The 23,519-nt window shown below is 43.8% G+C and overlaps 2 protein-coding genes across 7 annotated transcripts in view; both read left to right on the forward strand.

The window, feature by feature from the left end:
- The window catches only part of LOC119174571 (cyclin-dependent kinase 16), a 175,943-nt gene extending 164,516 nt beyond the window's left edge, over positions 1–11,427 (forward strand). For 5 of the 6 annotated variants that reach the window (XM_037425543.2, XM_075895415.1, XM_037425545.2 and 2 more), the window contains 10 exons: positions 135–254; positions 1,593–1,649; positions 2,940–3,054; positions 3,283–3,377; positions 3,499–3,561; positions 4,177–4,421; positions 5,561–5,807; positions 8,560–8,650; positions 9,381–9,428; positions 10,971–11,427. In XM_037425543.2, coding sequence (XP_037281440.2) covers positions 135–254; positions 1,593–1,649; positions 2,940–3,054; positions 3,283–3,377; positions 3,499–3,561; positions 4,177–4,421; positions 5,561–5,807; positions 8,560–8,650; positions 9,381–9,428; positions 10,971–11,005 — 1,116 coding nt within the window. In that variant the 3' untranslated portion in view covers positions 11,006–11,427. Of the gene's footprint in view, positions 1–134; positions 255–1,592; positions 1,650–2,939; positions 3,055–3,282; positions 3,378–3,498; positions 3,562–4,176; positions 4,422–5,560; positions 5,808–8,559; positions 8,651–9,380; positions 9,455–10,970 lie in introns of all 6 variants that reach the window. The other variant, XM_075895416.1, reaches the window with a different exon arrangement.
- Positions 11,428–18,869: 7,442 nt separating this feature from the next.
- mRpS16 (mitochondrial ribosomal protein S16) lies at positions 18,870–21,501 on the forward strand. Its single transcript, XM_037425540.2, has 2 exons — positions 18,870–18,998; positions 20,905–21,501. Exons 1-2 carry the CDS (start codon positions 18,992–18,994, stop codon positions 21,288–21,290), a joined length of 393 nt encoding a protein of 130 aa, XP_037281437.2. The 5' UTR covers positions 18,870–18,991; the 3' UTR covers positions 21,291–21,501.
- Positions 21,502–23,519: the final 2,018 nt, after the last annotated feature.

A 23,519-nucleotide genomic window follows, 5' to 3' on the forward strand; every position in this document is an offset into this window, starting at 1 on the left:
ATTGGTGTTGCATGCAGTGTGTTAACTTTGGTTGGCTGCTTTCTTCTAGCCCTCTTTTGTACACCCTTTCTTTGTATTTTACCGGAGGTTTAAGCATTGCTCTAATGCTTCATTCTCTCGGCCTCCTTGTGCAGTCCGACATTAGCAAGCGGTTGTCGCTGCCCGCTGATCTGCGGCTTCCGGAGAGCTTCCTCAACAAACAGCAGCAGGTCTTGGATGGTCCCCTCAGTAGGTCTATCCGAAGGCAGTCACTGGTACGTATAAATTGCCAATGTTTCCCCTGTGCAGCCAGTGACAAATGTTTGCGGGACGGGGGTTATGCATCGAATCGGAAGTTAGGCTCTGGATTATGTGGCTAATCCAACCCTTGAGATGGTTTGTATACAATTATGCCCACCATTATGTGTTGAGGTTTGGACTAATTGCACCTTCTCGATAATGAATGCATCTTCATTTGATTTTATTTCGTAGTGTACTGTTATACATGATCACTTTGCTAAAGTCAAAAGTGTAGTTTTTATTTCCTCGAAATGAACACAACCAAAAACAAATTTTCAGTGTATTTCTACCTCACATACAATTCTATTTAGACAAAAACAAAATGTAAATTACTTCAGGACAGCTTTGTATTTAATTATGGTTCAATTGATTACTATAAAATGCATCTGTTAACATATCCATTTTTGTGGCAATAAAATATCAAATACCTTGAAATATTATTGTGTAAGCTTGACACTCTTGGAGGCATTTCTTAGTAGGTGCCATTTGAAAGGGTTAATGGATAACACCATAGGTAACAAATATTACTACTCACTGAAACCCTCATTTAGAGCCCACAGTAAACATTAAGGACTAATTCAGCTTTTTCGCAAATCTCACATCCCCTAATCTTAAGTAGCAAAATGTACTGTGAAGTAACCAGGCAGCAACTTAATGAGTGTTATGATTGTGAAAATTGATTGCAGTGCAAGTGAGGCTAACTGAATTAACCGAGAGATTGGACTTTCTAATAATAAATTATACAAGAGTGTCAATAGTGCTAATGGTGACAATGGTAAAAGAGTGGTTGTACAGATCGCAAATTCAATACTGAAGTTGCCTCAACTTCAGGTGACCAATGCTGGCTAACACCTTGTTCAAGAAAACGAACATAATAATGCAGAGGTACTTAAAACGAGGGAAGTGTGTGACGCACCTTCCTTATATTATATTGTCATTGTAATTAAGGTAGTTATCTCTGCCATTATTCCAGTGAATAGCTTCTTTCGGTTATTATTATGTTGTTTTGTTTGCTTTTGGTAATGCAGGACTGTTACACTTGTAGTGCTTTAACAACAGGATTAATCGTTCTTGGTTGCTGTTTTTTCTGATGATAACGGAAGACTCGGGCTTGTGACCTGTCATGTGCATTCACAATGCTCGCTGGTCACCTGTACTATATCGGTTCATCTTGCATTAGTCATTCGCGGGTCGTGGTTCCTCGGGCAGTGGTTCGCAAGGAAAGGCAAATGAATCCTTTAGATTCCGTGAATGCAGCTGCAAACCACGTCATGCCATAATGATATCTTGTTTATTTTTTCTTCTGTATGCAGTCTGAAATCGGGTTTGGGAAGATGGAGACCTACACGAAGTTGGACAAGCTGGGGGAGGTAAGAGCAGCAGCGATTCCTTTCCATTTGAAGTTTATTAAAGACCACCTCAAACAACACAATCCGCTTGGGAAAGTTTCTGGGACCTAATGACTTTGCCCAATGGTCTCGTTGCATGTTATTATATATGTGCTATAGCGGCCATCTTGCTCTGTCAAACGCACCCGTAGTAGCCCCAGTATGCAAAATGCTTGCGTGTGTGCACTTCATGTCACAGCAGCTCAGTGCCTCGTATATTTTCACTTGAGACAGCTGCTTTGACTGCTTTTTTACTTGGTGCGAGTTGCGGGCTGTAAAAAGACTTACTTTGAAATATTTTAATGCATTGACAATTAGGACCAGCAAGCTGAAGTGCTTGTATAATTTCTGGTGAACCTATTTTAACTTAATCTGGTCTCTAAAATTTGTAGCTCACAAGTTCTTTTATGTGGTCGCCTAAGATGACTCGACGGTGAAAGCAATCCTTTTCTTTTTTTTCTTCTCAGTCGATGTACAATCGAACGATATAACAAACCCAGATATAACGAAACATTGGTTATAACGAAGTAGATTATTAACAGTTATGCAACAGATATAGTGTTAGAAATATATTTTTATAACAAATTGTCTGATATAATGAACCTATTTTCGTGTACGATGAAACTTCAATTTAATCAGCTTTGGGTGCTGATCTTCCCCTCCCTCCCTCTGAAAGCTTTCTGAACCTAGCGTATTTCTGCACTGCCTTCCTAATCAGCACACCTTTGAGCTAGCAACGGTGCCACTGGATGACATCATGATGACGTCCTTAATTTTGACTATCCGTGAAGTCACGTTAATGCTGATGATGCTGATGATCAATTTTCGCAATTCGTGAGGTAGGCATCTAAGACATTTTGCTTTAAAATGTGAAACATTGACTGGACATAAACACTTTTAGAGTTTCTTTAGATTGCAGTTGAACCCCTTTATAAGACACACGCACTGGGTAACAGTTCTTGTTTTTATATGAGATGTCTCTTATAAACATGTGCAACTTCTTATCTACCCATATTTTACCTATTTCACTCTAGGCACAGTGGTGTCTTTACCCATATGTCTGTTACATCGGTAAAGGGGTTGGACTTTGTCAGGCACAGGGTGTTCTGAAATGAAATTTCTATTGATATTGTATGAGAAAGCAGGGATTGATTATCATTGTCTTTTGCATTTGCTTTAAGGAATGCATTTGACTACTTGGTGAGCTTAAGGCCTAAGGGGATGTTAGTAGTGGAGATGCCTTGAAGTGATTCGATCTTGTTTGGCCTGCAGGGGACCTATGCCATGGTGTTCAAGGGCAAGAGCCGGCTGACGGACAATTTGGTGGCCCTCAAGGAGATTCGGCTAGAACACGAGGAGGGGGCGCCTTGCACTGCCATTAGAGAAGGTGGGTGTGACCACCAGACGCTTCTGTTAATGCTGGTTTGCGCTGTTAGCATGGTGTTCCCTGTTGCCTTATCTATGAGACTTGAAATGGCATTGTCTGTTGAAACTGAATAAAAGCTTCAGAGTAAATAAATTGTCTCGGTCATCTTCCACTTTCTTGTATTCATTCCAGCCTGTATTCTATCATTTCATGCTTTTAATCACTATTATGTGTTTTTTGTCATTGCAGTTTCACTCCTCAAGGACTTGAAGCACAACAACATAGTTACTCTACATGACATAGTTCATACAGAAAAATCTCTCACTCTCGTCTTTGAATACTTGGTGAGTGCTGCTAGGCCACGCTATATAGTCTGTGTACTACGTGCAATAATAAATAAAATATGTAGTTGCTTTGTGTACACTTCACTCATTGAACTGTGGTGCTTCCATTTTGTCGGTGCAGGAAAAAGACTTGAAGCAGTATATGGATGACTGTGGAAACTTTCTCTCAATGAATACTGTAAAAGTAAGCACACTCTTTCTGGCTTTATGTTGGAAGCACTGCATGTGCATCTGTGTTTCTGTATCTCCTGAGCCCTCGCTGATGTCATGACAGTCCTTGCGCACAACCTATCAGTGGATTGGGCTGCTACGCAGCATAATAACACCTGTAGTAAAAACATCTGCATTTCTGTTCATTTCATGACTTGAAAAGCAGGAAAAAACCACACTACAAAGGAAGCCGTAGTTTGCAACACCTAGGCAATCTTATTTTCGACTCATGAGCCTCACAGGCTGTCAAAATCACACATGATTTCTTGGTTTTTTATACTATCTGATGTCAAATTACCGCTTAGTATTTGAATGCTTCTAAGCATAAGTGGACTGGTGTTAATCTATTGCTGACTGTAATTATGCATATATAGTCAAACCCTTATTTGTCAAATACGTATATAAAAATGATAGCTTATGCCAAAATCGTTTCAATAGTATTATGAATATGCACTCACAATGAAATTTAAGATATAACGAAGCTCTTTTAGTGTCAGATGCGGCTTTGTTGTTCTAATGAGTTTCCATATGAGCGGGAAACTAACGTCACATGGCGGCTCACGTTTTGTGTGTGTGCGTTTATGTGCAGTGCTTTCTGTTTCAACTTCTGCGTGGCCTGGCATATTGTCACGGGCGGCGCATACTCCACCGAGACCTCAAGCCTCAGAACCTGCTCATCAATGAGCGGGGAGAGCTGAAGCTGGCCGACTTTGGTCTGGCGCGAGCCAAGTCAGTGCCCATCAAGACCTTCTCGAACGAGGTGGTCACCCTGTGGTACCGGCCACCGGACGTTCTCCTAGGCTCCACCGACTACTCCACCTCCATTGACATGTGGTAAGTCACTCGTAAGCACTCGTTCAGCTCGCCTCTGATAAAATGGCGTCCACTGCAGTCCATCACTGGTAATGGTGCTCGACGGCACCGACTCGAAAGCCGTGGGCTCAGTCCCGGTTGTGGAGGTCAAATTTTGATGATGGTGAAATGACAGAGGCCCTTCTACATTTAGATTTACGTGCACATTAAAGGACCCTAGGTGATCGAAATTTCTGAAGTCCTCCTCTACAGCAGTCCACGTATTCTTGTCGTAGTTTTTGCTCACAGTACCCCAGATGTTGTTGTTGTTGCTGTTGTTATTATTATTAGTAAATCAATCGGCTTATGATGCAACAATGCAACAGTGAAGCGAGAAGCACTGATGAGTTACTCTTCGTAAAAGTGCCTTGCAACTTTCTCGCTTTTTGAGTGGAGTCGGCAAAGTAAGCATCTTACAATATATGTGCGAATCATAATGTCCATACTCCCCGGAACGGCCATCTTTAGGACAAATCAGTTTACTGCGCAAGTTCAGTGGTGAGCGGAAGGAAAATTTTAACAGGCAGTGCTACTTTGCTGCAGAGAATTATTGCTTGTTTTTATCTGTATAATTCCTTGGGTTATTGCTCATCCATAACCATCTTTAATGTTCAGACACTTTCAATGGTATCATGCGTGTTCATGAATAAAATTTACAGTTCACATTTCCTAGTGGGCCGCATACCGATTGGCTGGGCTTTGTGTCTGTGTTGTAACATGCTTTTGGGTTATTGTTATTGCGGTGTTCAAATAATTGAAGCATTAAGATTTTGCACATTACTGTGTTTTCAGTATTTCCATTAAATTTGAAGCCGAAAATTTGTTCATATTTAGAAAAAATTGTATATATTTTTAACCATGTGGAAGCTGGCAAAGTTCCTCTACGATTGCATTTATTAATTAATCAATGCCCCAATTTCATTAAATTGGGGGTTATGTGAGAAAGGGCGACAAGTTCATTAGTTGTTGCTCAGCAAGATTTGAAATGTCATAGGTTTGACTGCGCACTGAAAGATACCGTAGCGACTGCAGTATGCATGTTTCATGTTAAATGAGAGCAGAGCGTACAGCCGCTCTGCTAACTGTCCCAGTAATCGGCTTGCCCCCTTGTTGTCACTCAGGGGCGTCGGTTGCATCTTCTACGAGATGGCGAGCGGGCGGCCCCTCTTTCCGGGCTCCACAGTGGAGGACGAGCTGCACCTCATCTTTCGCACGCTAGGCACCCCAACGGAAGCCACCTGGCCTGGCATCGAATCCCGGTCCGAGTTCCTGGCCTACCGCTTTCCTCGGTACACGCCCGAGAGCTTGGGCTCCAAGGTTCCACGCATCGGGGCGCCCGGCGTGGCCCTCCTGCTCGAATTCCTCAAGGTAAGCTGGCTGATTGAAGAAGGCTCAACATTGCCCATTACCCGAGGAACCATTCTCAAAATGTCCACTCAGTTGATTGTTCATTTCAGCTGCCACAGATAGGCCAGAGAGAGCTTGTAGCAGTGGGTCCCATTTGTTTGCGGCCGTTCTTCCTCAGCGTCAGTTTAGTGTCGCAGAGATTTGACAACTTTGGATATGAAGGAGGAGAATGAAAGAGACATAACCCAGTTAATGCAGCCATTAAGATTCATTTTTGGCTGTGTGAACCTCTGAGGCTGTGCAACAACTTTGATTCTGTGACTGCGTCAGTCGTCTAGTTATGTTTAGTACAGCCTCCTGTTTAATGCATCTGGGACAATGTCATATGCAAGGACGAACTTTCAAGGATTGATTAAGGTTCAAGTGTTTTGTGACTTCGTATCTGTCACTTTTCCCTAAAGCTGGCAGTATGCTGTGTGGGTCCGGTGCATCTACGTTGTTAGTACGTATATACTCGTGTAAGGGCCGCACTTTTTTTTCGAAATTATTGCTTGGTGCGGCCCTTACACAAATCACGCTGTTGGCGGCTCACCAAAGGTCTGTACCGTTTTCACAATGGTAGCAGAGTGAAAGACTCACGAATGACTAGCCAGGAATGTTTTTATTAAGATACCATTTCGCTTTCACTGTCTTCATCACCGGTAGCACTCACTTCGTCGTCGCCATCCTCCCAGAGAAGACCATCCTCAGTGCCACTCATGCAGTTTGAAATTCCGGTTACTTTGAAGCTTCTCTCGATAACTTCAAATGAAACGACATGCACGCACTCAAAATCCACTCACAAACTTGTTGCAGTGATGTTCGCTTCAGCCGTCCCGTCGGCGTCTTCTCATGATTGCCCGCGTCCATCCATTCCGAAAAGCAGCGGCGAATTTCCGCTTTAAATGGGCGGTTAATGCATACATCGAGCGGCTGCAACACACTCATCAGTCCTCCAGAAATAACGGCCAAGTCTGTACGAGTCGTGGGGAGTCTGTTCTTGGCGCGGTCCGCCAAGTGGCCCCTAAAACTATCCAGAAAGAGGAGGGCTTTCCACTGTAGCAGGCCTCCAGGTCTGTTTGCCCAGACAGTCTTCACCCAGTCCACGACAAGTTCCTCGCACATCCAACCCTTTTCTTGAGCACGCACAATGATGCCCTGAGGGAACTCTCTTTCGGGAGAGTCTTCCTCTTGAACACGAGGTACGGCGGAAGTTTCCTGCCGTCTCCTGTCACGCACAGCATCACAGTGCACCTTTGACATTCTGCGCCCGTCGTGCGCACAGTCACACTTTTCGCACCTTTTGAGTCCACTGTAGTGCTCTCTGGTGCATCGAACCACACAGGAGTCTGGTCCGCCTTGCCAATTTGGGAGAGGTCATATTCGTGCTCCCTCCGAAGACCATTGATGAAGCGATGGAATTTTATCACTTTACTTGTGTACTCGCTTGGAAGCCTTTGACAAATCGTCATTCAGCGGCGGATGGAGAGCTGGTTGTGGTTCATAAACTGCAAATTCTATCTCCAACTTGCCTTGAATTGTGTCTGGGGGATTTCCATGTGGCGAGCGATGTTTAGGGCTTTCTCGCGTATCATATCAGCCGATACGGTGTAGCCGTCCCTTCGAGTGTCGATGATATATTTGAGAAGTTTGCCTTCCAGTTCTGGAAACTTCCACTTTTTCCCGCATAAGGCTTTTCTGCCCCGGTTGGTAGCAGCAAGGGCATCTTTCTGCTTCATCTAATAACGCACGCGCTTCTCATTTGCATCGTACTTGTGTCCAGCTTCGCCCTTGCCGTGCTCCTAGACATATTCAATCACTTGCAGTTTAAATTCTGCAGTGAACGACCCCAAATGCCGACTCTTCGTCCCTCAGCTGCACTTGCTCAAAGACATCGATTCAGCGAAAAGGTGTTGACTCGATGCGAACGATGCGCCACACAAAGTAAAAATGGCGCCGCTTCTTCCGTCACCAACACAACGGCTGAAGTTGAAAAACTGGAAGCGCCATTTGGCCGCAATCGAACTAACTGCACCTTTATGGTGTGACTTTTTTTTATTTTTCTAATGTTTCTCTCCAAAGTAGGAGTGTGGCCCATACACGAGGGCGGCCTTTACACGAGTACATATGATAGTAGCGTGATGACATCATGGCTAGCTGCCATCTGAGGTAACTGGATGCGCTCTGCCGAAAGGGACATGTTTACTAATATAGACAATTTGAAAATAGCTCCCCAGTGTTGTAAACTTGTCATAGTGTTACAGGCTCTAAGTAAACATTGATGTCGTGGCCATCTTAGCGTAATCCTCTCTTCGGGGATGAGCGATGACTAGTGTTTTCCTGGCTTCCGGTATTTTTACTCACGTACTACCGTTACTGCTTCGCAATGGTTCATGTTGGGTTGTGTTAGCTTGCTATCGGCTTTACGACGGCTATTGTTGGCAATTGTCTCTTAGAAAAGTGGTGATATCTTCTTTGAATATCAATAATCATCAAGTAGTTTGCTATTCTGAAAAAAAAAAGTTGCAATAATTCAAATAACATTCCTCACCTCCACTCTTTCATCATGAGTGGGAAATCAGGTTCATGTTAATCGGTGACATCATAATACAGAATATGACATCTAATATGTCATGCACAGTTTCTTTACGTTCTCTCACTTAGTACATGGACAAGGATCTCAGACAAGGAGCTCCTTTCATGCCGCCCTTTTTTCTTTTTCATTCTCTCACAGTTCGAACCAAAGATGAGGATCTCAGCAAAAGATGCAATGAGGCATTCTTACTTTGACAGCTTGGGGCCAAACATCCACAAACTTCCGGACAGTAAGTAGTTGTTCTCACTTTCACTGGATTTGGTGCCCTTTGTAAACTAATAATAAACGTGCACAGCCTGGGTCACCTATTTCTCACAACTCATTTTGCTCGCGCTTGTCGGTTCTGAAACATTGGTAATGCCTGTGTAAAGTTTAACAATCGTGCTCAGTCTTCGCAGATTAGAACAATTGCTTGTGGTAACCTCGTCATGCCACTAGAAATCTGGACCCTAAAACCTGATGCGAGTTTTAGAGTCAAAATTGCGCTCATACGACGCGAACTGTACACGCTTGAAACGAAGGCATGTACAGTACCCAGCTCCAAATTGTGTCACCTCATTTCATGGGTACTGAGAATGTTAATGGTTTTTTCTCTTTGCATGTACAGGATCAAACCGTGCGTGCACTTTTGCTTTTGGTGCCTAGGAAAGAATGCCGAAACTCTATGCATGTTGGTTTAAATGCACATTAAGGAAAGTTGAGTGGTCGAGGTCTGAAGTCGCTCGGTACTGTCCCATCACGATGTAGTGGTTTCTGTGCATCAGGTCCTAAAATTTCATTTCTGCTTGTCGGTGATACCTACCCATGTGATCATTTCAAGTGACGCGCTCTTTTCTGCAAATAACCTTTATTGCTAAATAATTTTTTGTGATGTGCCTGCCCTCTCCAAAGGCATCACGTGTCTCCTGTTTCTCTCGGCATTAACCTCACTTTGTACGGCTTTTTTTCCACCTTTGCAGCTGCTTCAATCTTCACAATACCCGGGGTACAACTGAGTCGGACGGCAAGTTAGTACCAGTACTTCTTCAAATAGGTGTGTGTCTGCATTTTGGCCCGGTTGTGTAGCATTCCCTTTTGTTTTATTTGTGTGTATATTTTGCATGTTCGTGTCACCGTGCATGCCAATTGTATGCCTGTCCTGGAGGTTGGCCAGATTTTTCGACCAAAAAGCGTAGCGTGAGCACGAATTATTTGTATATAAAGTATTAAGCATGTCTTTGTTGCAAAACTGAGTCTGATGCACAACACATGCCAGCATGAAGCAATTAGGAATTTATGTACTCTGCTCTTGTTTCCTGATTACTGCCAGTCTTGGCGCTGAGGAGACATGTAATACATTCAGTAAGTTTCACGCATTGTCTTTTTATAAGCGGCTACATTACCTCTCTTTTTGAACTTCCTTCTAATTTACGAGTGAAAGCTTGTTCATAAATAGAATTGCTCAAAGAAGCGTGGTTTGTGGTGACTCATTAATTGATTTTATTGAATCACATAAAATAATATGCATAAAACTTTAATGTTTCTTCGAGCCTTGCTGCAACATGCTTGTGGTGTTAAAAATTAGTGATATAAATTGCATTCATTTCAAGGGAAGCTGCATTAAAATTTAACTTTGGCACAATTTATTGGGAACTAGTGGTATGCCGCTGAAGCAACCTTGGCACAACTGTAATAACTGACCCTCTTCTTGTTGGGGTTTTCTTTTTTTTTTAGATGGTTAGTAATTGCATAGTTATTTTGCTAGTGCATTCCAATGATGTACACTTATGCAGCCAACATTTGCACCCGGTGGATATGGCTATGACATGGGACCAAGCATGCCACTTTTGAGATATTTCAGTTCATCCTTATGTTTGCATGTGTGTATGCTTCTCTTTCTCTCTTTCTTTACTCTTCTTTCAATCTTCCCCGTCTCTTGCCCTGTGTGTGTAGTGTAGCGTACCGGTTGTGCCAAGCCAGATAATATCCCTGCATTTCCTCGCTTTCGTTTTCCTTTCTTCCTTGTCACGAAGTCTAGTCTGGGAGAGCCACATTTTTATGTCAAGCCCTTTGTCGTGCACCGCCACTGGCAAGCACTATCTATACAGAGCAGTGGTCTCTAAAGCAGCAATGTCTATAGTCTGATACAGCTTATCGGAAGAAACATGCTTCGATGCGTATGGGTTACTGGGTGGGCATGGTGTGTGAAATTCCGCTTGGTTGTGGTCGCGTTTAGATCAGCTAAACTCGTCAATGTTTGAACATCAGAGTTAGGGAATATGAGCTGTCTCTTCGAAAGAATTCGGCAGCACATTTGCCTGTTTGCACATATGTATACTGTTTGCACATGTGTATATTTTTCTGCATTTTTTCATACGAATAAATCAGTTGAGTGAAGCCTTTTTTTTGTGCTCCACTTTATTCTTGTGGTATTTGAAGCCTGTGAAATTTTTTTTCAATATAAATTTATGCTGTGAAAGATGTTCCTACTGTTGGCATTCAACAGGTGTGATGCCTGATCTGCTGGTTGAGTGACTCTGCCTAAAGGCCCTAATCTTCTTTCTTCCCAGGTCTTCGAGGTGACCGCAACGCACCGTCGGTGTAACCAGAGCAGCTGCCGTTCGACTGACCTTTCTCTTTGCCTGCGTGCACTCACACCCACACACCCACTTCGACCTTTCTTGCGTTGCTCCCACTCATCTGTCTGCGGCATCCGAGAGCAATAGGGTCGGTCGACAGCCGCTCCTAGTCATGCCAGGCCACGGCTCAACTCTCTTGTTCCTGGTGTTTACTGCCCCAGTACTTTGCCGGTTCTCCCTGCACGTGCACATTTTATTTCATTTTTTGTGTCTTTCTCTCTCTTGCTCTGTCGCTCCCTTCATGCGTGTCAACATCGACAGCTGTGAGCTACATATCTCAACTCATCGCAGCCGTCTCTGTTGTCGCTTCTCCACTGTCGGTGAAACTGTGGCACATTGATGTACAACTACAGTCGAGTGCAATGTGAAAGAGAATACCGACCTTGCACTGTGTAATAGTACTATGCGTCAACAGTGTGAGGTTGTGTACTTGGCAGAGAAACGTGTGCCAGATATTTGACCATGGTGCAGTGCTGTACAACTATAGCTCAGCAGAATATGAAAGGGAACGCCGACTTGGCATTGTGAAATAGTTGTGTGCATCAGTGGTGTGAGATCGTGGACTTGGCAAACGAATGTGGCCATATAATTGCATGCTGGAATGCTTGGCCTTGCTTGATACGTATGCGCGTCACTCGTGAAATGCGTCACACTTTTGTCCAAACTGGATGTTAACTTTTATGTGGCGCAACGCTGAATACATCTCCGCTCCACGCGTCGGTTTTCAGAGAGGAATTCCACCTATAGTTTGTCTATTTGCGTCGAACGGTGTACCTCTAGGCACTGGTTTGAGGACGGAGATCTTTAGCGCTTTGCCAAGTGGTGTGGCTGGAGATGCCAAGATAAAAAAATACCTTGTTTATTTTTTCTGCATTTCTCAAGTAAGACAAGTGTGGTAGGGTATCTGGTTCCTCACCCCCTAAAATTGGCTTGGCCTTGTACCAGGTAAAGAACAAATCCAGCTCTTGAAAGAATGTGGCACAAGCTATTTTCATCTTATTTGGCCACCTGGAAGTTCGCACGCTACTTTCGTTTCAAAAGAAGCAAATGCGCAGTTCAGGCTGCTTATATTTACAATTTACTGTTTGGTCCTGTGCACTCCTTTATTTTCATTTGCTTCCTTTAGCACATCTCTCATCATTATTAATGGTGCAGTGCTCATTTACCGATTTCGCATTCTTCCACTGTGTTTCGATGAACTGAACATCAGTTTTATGCATGGCTTTATCGACTGCTGAATGAAATAATACTGCCTGTGCTTATTGCCTGGCTTGCAGTACGAAAATCATAACCACATTCGCAAGTTGTTCTAGCGACAAGTGGTTTGCCTTTAAAACCACAAAGCAGCTAGTGTGTATCGCGCTTTCTTTTTAAAATATGATCGATGTAGTGCACGAAAATAGGTAGCTGCTTCACAAAAGAAAACCTGTCATTTTCATTTATTTTAAAGCAGCCTTTTTGAAAGTGATCTCGGCGATTAGGAACTTGCTGAGTGAAATATTTGGGGCGAGGGGGGGGGGGGGGGGTGAGTTGTGTGGCTTTAGATATGAGCCTTGAGCCGCTGTCTGATATTAGGAAGTAGTGAGAGAAGTCAGGGAGAAGTTAACCGCACCACTTTGGGATAATAGTCAGGTGCTTATTTCATGCCCTGAAATGAATTCTCCATCCATGAGTGAGGTAAAGTACGCTCACGGACAAGATTCTGTGGCCGTCTAGATGGACCGAAACAATCTCGTGCAAGAGTGCTGTTTTGCAGTATTGCTGCATTATAACGTATAACATGCAAAATATGATTTCATTTTGTTTCTTTTGGCTATTTACAGCGAAATGTATTATTAGAGTTCACATCAGCTTATGGGCAAAGCCCAAATGTGCATAAATGCGCTATGTGTGGTCAGAAATAGATTTATAGAACTGCTCTTTCGGTGTCTCACCTTGATAGCAAAGTTTGTGAAGTTGTAATGTATTTAATTAATTTTAGCTTCTCAGAAGCATTCATTTGCCCGGTGAAGCAGACGCTGTTGAAAGCATAAGATATAGAGTGACATTCGAATGTGTCACTGTTTCATCTGGTAAACAGGAGAGACTAGAAGAGCACTGTGTAATGAAGTGCACCTGTCTCCTTCTGTTGCTTCTTGCAAACTGAAACATGCAGAAATTGTCACCGAAAATTTTCTTCCGTTAAACATTTTTCATTATTCGCTGCAATATCGATGCAAGTACAGAAAAACAAAGCGCAAAATGTAAACAGCTCTAACAGCTTGGCATTCTAGTACAAGCACAGAAGTTACACCTTACACCATTGGACACCATGTCTCATAATAAGATTGTGGTTTTGGAATGTAAACTTATTCGCTCAGCCACAAAAACTTGTGCATGAGCGTACAGGTAAGAGCACTTGTAGAGGGCATGAAAAGAGCTTGTGTCGCTCTAGATGGCTGCTAGAAATGGTATGGCCAGCTAAAGCATTTCCAGTTTAGGTCTCACCTAATGCTAGCAGATATCTTTATGCCTCGTTTTACTGTGTTCTCTTGAAATATACATTTTTTCTTCGGAACCTGCATTTTCAATCACTTTATGTCTATGATCTCTCTTTTTCTCTTGAGCCTTTCTACTCTCTCCAGCAAAAGCTCACTATGCAAGCTAGCCTCGGTGGATTTTCATTAAGCGAGAGCTAAAGCACAGGGAAGGGGAAAGGACAGCGCTTTACTGCGAGATGCAATTTCTCTTTGCATGTTATCTTGGAAGACTGGAGTCAGGGGAGCTGTCAATATACGTTGCTGTTACCAGTCGTCTAGGCACGGGAGCAGTCTCTGTGTTGCGAGACGCTTGGGAGCTAGCTTGTTGACAGACGTCTGAGAAACATTGTCGTTTTGTCCGAGTATTTATGCACCAGGTTTCTTGTGAAGATAGAAAACTTTCTTCTGCGACTGTGGCTGGTGCATCCAAATTTTCTCTCATTTTTGCTCAGCTCCGGTTGTGATAGCGTGTGGACTTTGCTCACAAGGGCTGTTGAGACCTATCTCTTGATAAATTTTATATTTCACCATCGCTACAGCTCTCCTAAAAGCAGTGGTTACAGCCGGCAGTGTGAACTCCATAAGCGAAGGTATGGATGTGAGACTAAAGCAGGCCTCGAAGATAAGTATCGGAGGGAAGATGTTTTTGGTTTACTGTGAACATGTTGCATACTCATGTGCAATTCTTTTGATATCTTCAGGAAAATAAAAAAAGACAGCTTACTCTTCATAGAGCGTGCTGCACATGGCGACTTAAGGCTAGTGCACCCTAGAGTAGGCTTGAGTGTTGTACCATATAGCTTATTGTGTTATAACCTTCGTCTTAGCCAGTCCCCGATGCTCAAGGGAAAGGCCCAGAACTCTCTTCGATGCAGGTGCACCAGCACTCAATCAAAGTACACAAATCGTGCACCTATTGCTGTATGCGTCCAATTGTCCAGTTATTTTGGTGCTGATTAGAGGGGGAAAAGAAGTCCATCCATCCAGCTAATCATTTATTAAGCAATTAACGATTTGCACGTTCCCTATATCCAACTCTCTCCTGCCCTTTCATTTGCAACCTCTCGCTGCATGGCCTTGTCTCGCATGCTTTTCTCGCACTCCCGGCGAGTGAGCCGACAGTACTTACGACAGGCATACAGGTCAATGTGTGGATCTGTGATCACTCTTTTTAAATATTTGAAACAAGCGTTCCAAGAGGGCTGCCTGACTGTGTCCGTTGCAGTTACAGATCATAGAAAAAACAGAGTTTGTGATGGTGAAAGTGTTTTCTTAGGACTTCCGACATACCTTCCAATAGTGTTCTTCCCACTGTTGAGCTTTGTGCATGTGTGTGTGTGAAAAGTGTAGGCAGAGGTACCACTGTGAGAGGCAGTGCCCGATCACCGTTTCAAACTATGAAGGCATACACTTGCTTGCTAATTGCCGAAACATGCTAAGTGGTCCTCCTCAGAACTTTTCCACTTTTGTTCTGAAAAGCGAAGGAGGCTTGAATTCGGGCATTAAATTTCACATTGGTCCTCCTCTTACACGCTGGAAACGAGTGCCGAACACGCTGCAGCCTTGCAACGTTTTCTGCAAGCGCCACAGAGCTTCGTTCTTCTCTTTCCTGAAAGTCTACACCACAGCAAGTATTGCCTCAGAGTGTGCGTGCGGGCTTGCAGTACAATTTTCACGCTTACAAGAAGGACCACACGCCTCTTTTCAGCTAGAGGGTGATGCCGTGTATGGTCTCGAACCTCGCTGGCTATATTTTCGCAGCCAGCAATTTTTTTTTATGCCAGTGCCGTAAGGTGTTGAGAGTGTTGTCTGCCTTGGCTCGTTTCGGTAGCCAAAGGCGCGTGCGCACAGCCCAGTGTGATAAGTCGAAGGACCTGTACCTGGCCTGTTTCTATGACGATTGCTCACAGACATTCATCGCTTTAGGGCGAGATCGAAAGAGGATTACGCGAAGCTTTGCGCATTGACAGTGCGCGTGTGCCATAGGCAGGATTGATGTTTCTCACGGTAGTTCACCGTGCCGTCACTTTTCCAAGGAAGGGGATAAAGGTGTTTTTGTCAAAAGCTCTCTGAGGCATTCATTCCACAAGACTACTCGGTCCCGAAGCTCACATCCCTGCGTGGTTAAAATGTCCTTGGGATATCTCTTCTGTACCACTACTACCTTTTTTTTTTGAAGTGAAGGAAATTGTGTCTTTTTGCGTGCGTGCATTTGGAGTGTGCTGCCTGAAGACGAGAAAGCATTGTGGGATTGTTGTCAGATACCACAACTGTGTGTACAAGAAGAAAGCGTATATGCTGCATTGGAACTTGTTGTCAAGCTGTTGTAAATAAAATTGTACATAAACATGCAATAGCAACATAGACAAATAAAAACATTGATCCAGACATGCTCATTCCTTGACTCCCTTGCATGCCAGGAAGCATCACGGCTACCACACACATTGATTCAGTGTTGCTGACTGCTTTTATTATTTTTTTTCATCATTGATAGAAAAACAAATGGGGTGCCATGATTCCGTGTGAAATTTTGGCACATACAACCTGGCATTTCAGTTTCAACAGCATTTCTTCTTTACAGTGTTCCTTTACATAGATAGTTTTCATGCAATGTTGTGAATGCAGCCAGTTCTCTGTAGTTACAGCAACCTAAATATGACACCCACGGTAACTTTTTTTCTGTTTCTATCATATGGTGAGCCGTGGGCATTTGGTTAACAACGAAGACGCACAATTGCAACTCCACACATTCGAGCAAGAGCATGCATCTTGTGGTCATGTGCATTTGAGTGAGAAGAAATAAATGCTTCTTGGCATGCGTAGCATCATAATGGGCTAATACCCAAAATGGCAGCCATGATCTCAGTGAAAGCTACGGTGTGCACAAAGTTGCACACGGTAATTCTCAGACATGGAAGTACACTAAGCACATGCGTAAGAGTTTTTACATTTTACACTTTTGTCCTTGTGGCAGAGGATGGCAGAGTGGGGAGGGAAAGCTTCATAAGTGCTTCATAAAGTCGTGGCCCATTTCTTGCACATGCAAGAAATGGGCCCTATATTTGCTTACCTTGTGTAAGTTTTTCACTGTTCTAGCAATGTATATTTACTTTGCCCCATAAGCGTGCACAGGATTCCTATTGGTTGGTGTATGGGTAGGCTTTGCACTCCTCTCCATCACAAATGACTAGAGCAGTAGCGCTCCTCCTAATCTCATAGCTATGCCTAAGCTTAAAATTAATGTGGCAGCTTGTCACTGCTGTGACTCCTCCTCCTGATGAGCTTTGCTTTCAAATTTTAGGTGAGCTAGCATTTGGCAGTTTCCTTGTTGAAATATTGGATATTGTGACGCTGGGTGTGGAAACTGCTGTAAGGGGGGTGGCATTTATTGAAAGAGAGCAAGTTCATTATTATGTGGGTTGGTTTTCCATTGAGAAAGATATTTAGTTTGTGTGTGTGTGTTTGTTCATCACATTTGTGTTTACCATAATGCTTTTTTTTTTTTTGACAAATTTAGTAGTGCTCTGTCTGCACTCAAACATGGCATATAAAATGTTGGAAACGCTACTACTTCATTCATTCATGTGCTATGCGGAAACCATACATACATAGCCTCAGTCCCATGAAACCATAAACTTTATGCATGAAACACGAAAAAAGCTATTTAGAGTCAAATAGTGCAGATGCGTTGGTTGCCCGTCTGGCCGTTGGTTAGCCCTGCTTACGTGACGAAGTTGGCTAAGCAACGTCTTGAATAAGACCAAACTAAGAACTTTTCAGACATTTTCAGAATTTTGTTTTGATAGAATTAGAAATAAAAAACAAGCTATTTTAACTGTGTTTACAGCAAGCTTGGTCGACAGCTTGATGCCTAGTATAGGAATTAAGCTAGATAATACAGGGACTGAAGTAGCTCCCGCGATATGTCTTTCTTGTTTTTCTCCCATTTGCTACATCAGCAAGTCGTCATGCAGGTGGCCCAACAACAAAAGTACATCACTAGCATATATATATCACCCGTGTCCTTACAGTAGCATCTCACAGTAGCATCCTCACTCTGCCACAAACATCTACAAAACCTGTGGTACATGTGCATTAGTCCATTTGGCAATCACACAATAAGCTTAAGCTTTCCGGGGGACTTGCACACCTTCTATGCGGGTAGTCTTAGCCGGCGGTTTCTTGACCACCCTGCCATTTTAGCCACTTCAGCGCATCTCGGAAAATAAGAGTGAGAACAGTACGTGTGACAGACAACGACTGCAGCAAACAACGCACTCGCAGTGTATGCATAACATTTCCTTTCAAGCTCGCCAAACGACGTCATTCGCTTGGGGCGCTAGCGGCGTTTGCCTCTACTGCCAATTAAAGTCCCTGGATACTTTAGGAAAGTACCGCCATTCTTTTAACCGAGCCGCCACGCCGCAACTGGCAGCCTGAAGGCCGCCCACAACGCTGCATTAGAATTTTTTAAATATTATTTTACTTTTTGGCCTTACCACCACCACCACCGCGCATAATCCCCCTCGCCTCTCGGGCCGCGACGAGCATCGCGCGGGTTATCAGCGTGACATGAGCGTGACATAGCATTCTTGATAGGAAAGTGGCACGAGCCGGGTTATAGGGCCGGCGTCCGCACGATGACTGTTCGGAGAAAGATATAGATTAGGTCTGGACACTTAGAAGAGGAGGGTTGGACACTTTGGAGAGGACATGGAGGAGAGTGTCGCTACTTTTCTCTGTGGAACCGCCAGTCAGTAGTCCGGGCGCGCCCATTTCAAGCGGTGTGCGTGCCGCTACGTATGGTACCAAAGTGGTGGAGTGTGACTGAGTGCTTACGTGCGTGATCTCCGAGGTCCGGCGAAACTTCGCTACGAACATAAGGTTCACCTTTGCGGCGGCATCGACGTATCCTACTTCAGCAGCGATGAAGCTGTGTACGTAAAGTGTTATCCTCGCGTCGAGCTCACGCACGTTAAGGACTACCTTGCACAAGCTTCGCAACAAGAGATGAGCTTGAAGCCTATAAATCGACGAACTCCCACAACTATGTGACTAGCGGATTGGTCCAAAAGCCACGAGGGCCACGACTTGGAGACCTCGCAGACGGCCACCGCGTCGTCTGCACATCGATGCACATCGACCATGGCCAGTAAAAGTTCCGAAACCAAAACTTGAGAAGCTATAGTGTAAGTAACAGTCATGTGTTATAGCTTCAAGAGCTAAAATCAGTAAAAGCACCTTTTTGTTTTTTTAAACAAAAAGGTTTGATTTGTAGGTTTTCTATTCTTTTAAAAACCACCAACATCTTTGCCGCTGGTGTCGCTAGCTGCGCGGCGCGCTAGCACATGGCGGCAGCAAGCAATCGCAGGGCGTGTGGCTGCAAAATACGAAGAATTTCCTGAGGCTGCGTTCGCCCTAAGAGCCAGTACCATGGCAGGTGCGTATGCCTATTTCATGTTCGTGTCATTACTCACAATTACGGAGTACAAGTCCTTGACAATATAACTGCGGGAATCCATCCACTCTGGCAACGCACTCGAGGGATTTCTGCTAGTTTCACGGCCTAAGTAACCTTGCGCCTACAGATTTCCATTCCTTCAACATTTTTAGTATTATTTCTTTTGTACGCGACCACTGCGCATCATTTCTTTCGAAGAACGTCTGTGTAGTACTCTAAATAGCGTTTGTGGTCGATTGATGATTTGGGCAGAATGAGCACCGCTCTGATCGTTTACCTTATAGTGGGGAATTTTCGAATAGGGGCCCTGTAAGTTTGGGGCCCCAAAGCCGATTGCGTGTGCTTTCTTTGGGTCAAGCAAAAGCTACGATTTTTCCAATAGGGTCTGCGTCTTTGTGGACACTCCGCCTATACTAGGTCACTAGCCGTCACTTCAGTGGGTTACGTCACGTTTGCCTGACGCAAAGCTTTTGAGGCAAGCTTTGGGACTCCCGCTAAATTCTAGAAATAGCTTCCCCAACGCAAAACCCAAACCGTGTTTGGGTTTTGCGCTGTGGCCTCGACGCTATTTTCGGGGGGCCTCTATTCGACGCAAAATTCAAACCTTGCTTGGGTCTCACGTGTGCACAGTGGCATCGCCGCTATTCTCTAAGCTTGCGAAGGGGCCAATCATGGTCGAGAAATTCTATGCGGATTAGGCCTGATGGCGATCAAAAGGCAGACTCTGACGCCGGTGTTAATTTTTATGGGTTTCGCTCGACTGTCAGTAAAGCATAGTTTCACTTAGCCAAGGACTCCTAAAGTTTGTTTGGTGATTAGTGAGTAAAAGCCATGACATTCCCTAATTTTGGAAGTTGGCTGGTTTATGCATGCATTTCTTGCCACTCTACATGTACTGAATTAAATACCTCATTAAAACTTGCAGTATATAGGTACGAGGGAGGGGGGTAGAAAGTTTTGAGACCTCGCTTCCATATGAATACATTTCATGGAGTAGTGGCCTAAGAACTCTTGACCCCCGCACCAGTAAATTTCATGCCTTCCATTGTGGGGTCATCTTGTGACATTGTTTTTCATGGCAGCATAGTTCGTATGCCTTGTATGGGTGTTACGCGTGGCACGTTGGCCTGGATCGCGTTTGAAAATGCACAGTATGACCCATGTACTAGATTGAAAAGTGGCTTAGAAACTTGTGAAAGCACCCTGTGGTCTAGGAGCAACAATTAACCACTATGGATAATTGAAATACTAGTATGTTGACCTAGTCTTATGCTTGAGGTTAATAGTCAAGGCTTTTTCAGAAAAATCTGCCCCGCCGCGGTGGTCTAGTGGCTAAGGTACTCGGCTGCTGACCCGCAGGTCGCGGGATTGAATCCCGGCTGTGGCGGCTGCATTTCCAATGGAGGCGGAAATGTTGTAGGCCCGTGTGCTCAGATTTGGGTGCACGTTAAGGAACCCGAGGTGGTCGAAATTTCCGGAGCCCTCCACTACGGCGTCTCTCATAATCATATGGTGGTTTTTGGACGTTAAACCCCACATATAAATTCTTCAGAAAATTCTCAAAACTTCATCAGCCCGAACAAGGGCACGACTGATTTTTGACGCAGCGAGTGTGCGACATGGCTCTAAAATGTGATCCAATGACTAGATTGAGAAATTCACTATGAAGGAATTGATTATTTGATCAGTGTGCTACATAACGGGTTGTAAGTTTATATACGTACTTCTCTATAGCTTGTAACACCGGCATTAGTGTAAGCTTGTGCGTCATGCATTTTGTTACATTTGCGCTTGTTAAGAATGTTGTAAGAGTATGTTTTTCTATTTTTCTTTATTTATGCACACCTCCATGTTTCCTAACAAGAAAATCGCTTTTTGTTTGTAGCCCAAGCTGTCCCAAAGGTTCGTATTCAGCTGCTGCTGAAGGGTTGTGCGAATCGACCCTTCTACCACCTCGTGGCAGCACGGCTGCGGCGACGGCCTCGTGATGAGGACACCATCGAACAGATTGGTTCCTTCGACCCGATGCCCAACGAGCGTAACGAGAAGTTAGTGGCCATCAACTTTGACCGTCTCAGCTATTGGTTTGGGCAGGGAGCAAAGACGAGCCCGGGAGCGGGCATGCTCTTAGGTTTGGCAGGGTACACAAGTGTGCATCCGAAAATCTACATGAAGGCGTGGAGGAACCGGCGTGCAGCCATTGCAGAGGAGGAGAAGGCAGCGAAGGACGCCACTGAAGGAAAGGATGAGGCACACAAAGCTGAGAGCTAGGATTAAGCTGTGCATTCGTTCTTTTGTGTCCTGCACGATGGCATCAAAATCGGCAAGCTAGATAAAGGAAGAGTGGTGCTGAACTGTGCTTGAGGTGCACCGGTACAAAATTTTTATGTCATAGTCTATGTGTGACTGTGTGGTCGTATGTTTACCTGAACTAGACAGAAAGCAGTTGTGGCTGAAAAAAGAAATAAATTTGACAAAATTACTGGTGGTTCATATCTTTGATTGCAGTGATGCATTTCTCCATCACAAGTGTTGAGCTCAACTGGAATCAAATTCCTTAATTGTAAATAGCTCATTACCCGAGTTACAAAAAGGAACCACTTGTTGGGATATCACTCGGATAGGCCTCGATCAAAACAGGAAAGAGATCTGTGACAGTGTGTAAAGGGGACGCGTGATGAAATGTATACATGCTGTTCAGAGGTGATGTTAGTATATATAATTCGATATGCCCTTCTTTAGTCAAAGCAGTGCTTTTTTATCAACAGCAAAGGCTCCTTGCATTGTATATGCAAAATATTACAAAAGAATGCCACAGTTTCGTCATTTGTACAGTTTCACGGCTCAAGTATGTTCGGACCGTGAAGATACCCATTAATAGAACTATACCCATCGTGACTGACAGAACACTGGGATTTTGTTAATGGGGTTTACCTGGGTTTAATAATCACTGTAGTATGAGAACAGGTGTGGCTACATGGAGGCAGAGGATTCCAGAGGCAAAAGTGTCCTCAGCATCGAAGGGCCACCCGAAACTTGATATGTTTTCTCTGCTAAGAGTGGAGGCTAGACACTACATTAGAGTTCCTGTATATGTTCCTATAGGGCAAGTATGTACATCAACCCTACATTGCATGTGATGTTTACACCAATCCTTGTAGTATCCCCATAAGCAGCATTTTGGGCACCGTGGAAGTAGCTTCTATGCGCAAACATTCTGGGCATCGAGGGCATCAAATCAGTCGGGCACGCATTTTCAAAAAGACACTGTTGCACACTGCACATGTTATTACTACTGGTTGATTGGATTGTGGGGTTTAACGTCAACTGATCGACTTGTGCTGCGAGGGACCATAGTGGAGGGCTCTGGATAATTCCTGTCATCTTGTGTTATTTAACCTGCACTGACATTGAACAGTACATGAGCTAAAAGTCTGCCACGCCCTCAGAAACTTTGGCCAGAATTGAAGCTACATCTTTGAGGTCAGCAGCCGTGCACTGTGACCACTCGAGTTGTCGCAGCAGCGTTACAATTGGATCTAGACCTGAATAATTTATAGTTCAATGTAAAGCAGTCAGTTAGTTAACTGAAGGGTATATTAATAGGCTCAAGATGGTTCCTAACCACCCGATCATAGCCGCTAGACGCATTGACCTTATCACCAACCATTAAACTTTATATATGAAGCAAATCTGCATGTGTTTTTGACGCATCTATTGCTATGCAAAGGCAGGCTTTCTCAAAAAACAATTATGCTTATTGTTTTGTGAGCACATTAGAGTCCGTGTGTCTTGAAAACTGTGCCCTGAAGCCTGTTTGTCACAAGACCCACTTATTGAATGTAACAGACAATTAGCCAATAAAAGCATCGCGGATAATGTCTTGAACCTTAGTGTAGTAATTGCGTTGCAAATTCAAATGAAGAAGTGGACAAAAAAATAACCCTTTTTGTCACCATTATGTGAAAAGTTTCGATCACACCGACTTAAAAGTTGCGTTTTGTCCAGAAATTCATCTCAATTTCTTGTAATTGCTACACTTATTAACAATAATTAGCATATCTTATGCTTTCTTTAGTTTATACTTCAGTTGGAAACATTTTGTTGCCTTTAAGAAAAAAATGAGCCCCTTGAAAATTTCATCTCTTTTATTCACATCTTGCAAGAGATACATATTGACATGAGCATACAATGGGTCTTTGTCTGTTGTGCAAGACAGTTTGGTATTAGTACGTTGCGGAGCTTTTGTGGAGGCTAGCTGCGAAATTGACTTCCATTTTATTACCATGACAATATACATACTCCCTATGTGGTCTTGCATGCAACGTATTATACAATATGTCGTGCTGTTTTTCTCAATCAACCCCCACTAAGGGTATCCCTTTTACACATTTCATAGAGTGAAAATTTCCGTCGCTTTTTATATCGTTCGGTGCACTACTGTTCTATGCTATTGTAAATACTCGGAAACACGCCAGTTAGTTTCGCATGCATTAAGCA

The sequence above is a fragment of the Rhipicephalus microplus genome, chromosome 5 (genome assembly GCF_043290135.1).
Source record: "Rhipicephalus microplus isolate Deutch F79 chromosome 5, USDA_Rmic, whole genome shotgun sequence".
In the NCBI taxonomy this organism is placed as follows: domain Eukaryota; kingdom Metazoa; phylum Arthropoda; class Arachnida; order Ixodida; family Ixodidae; genus Rhipicephalus; species Rhipicephalus microplus.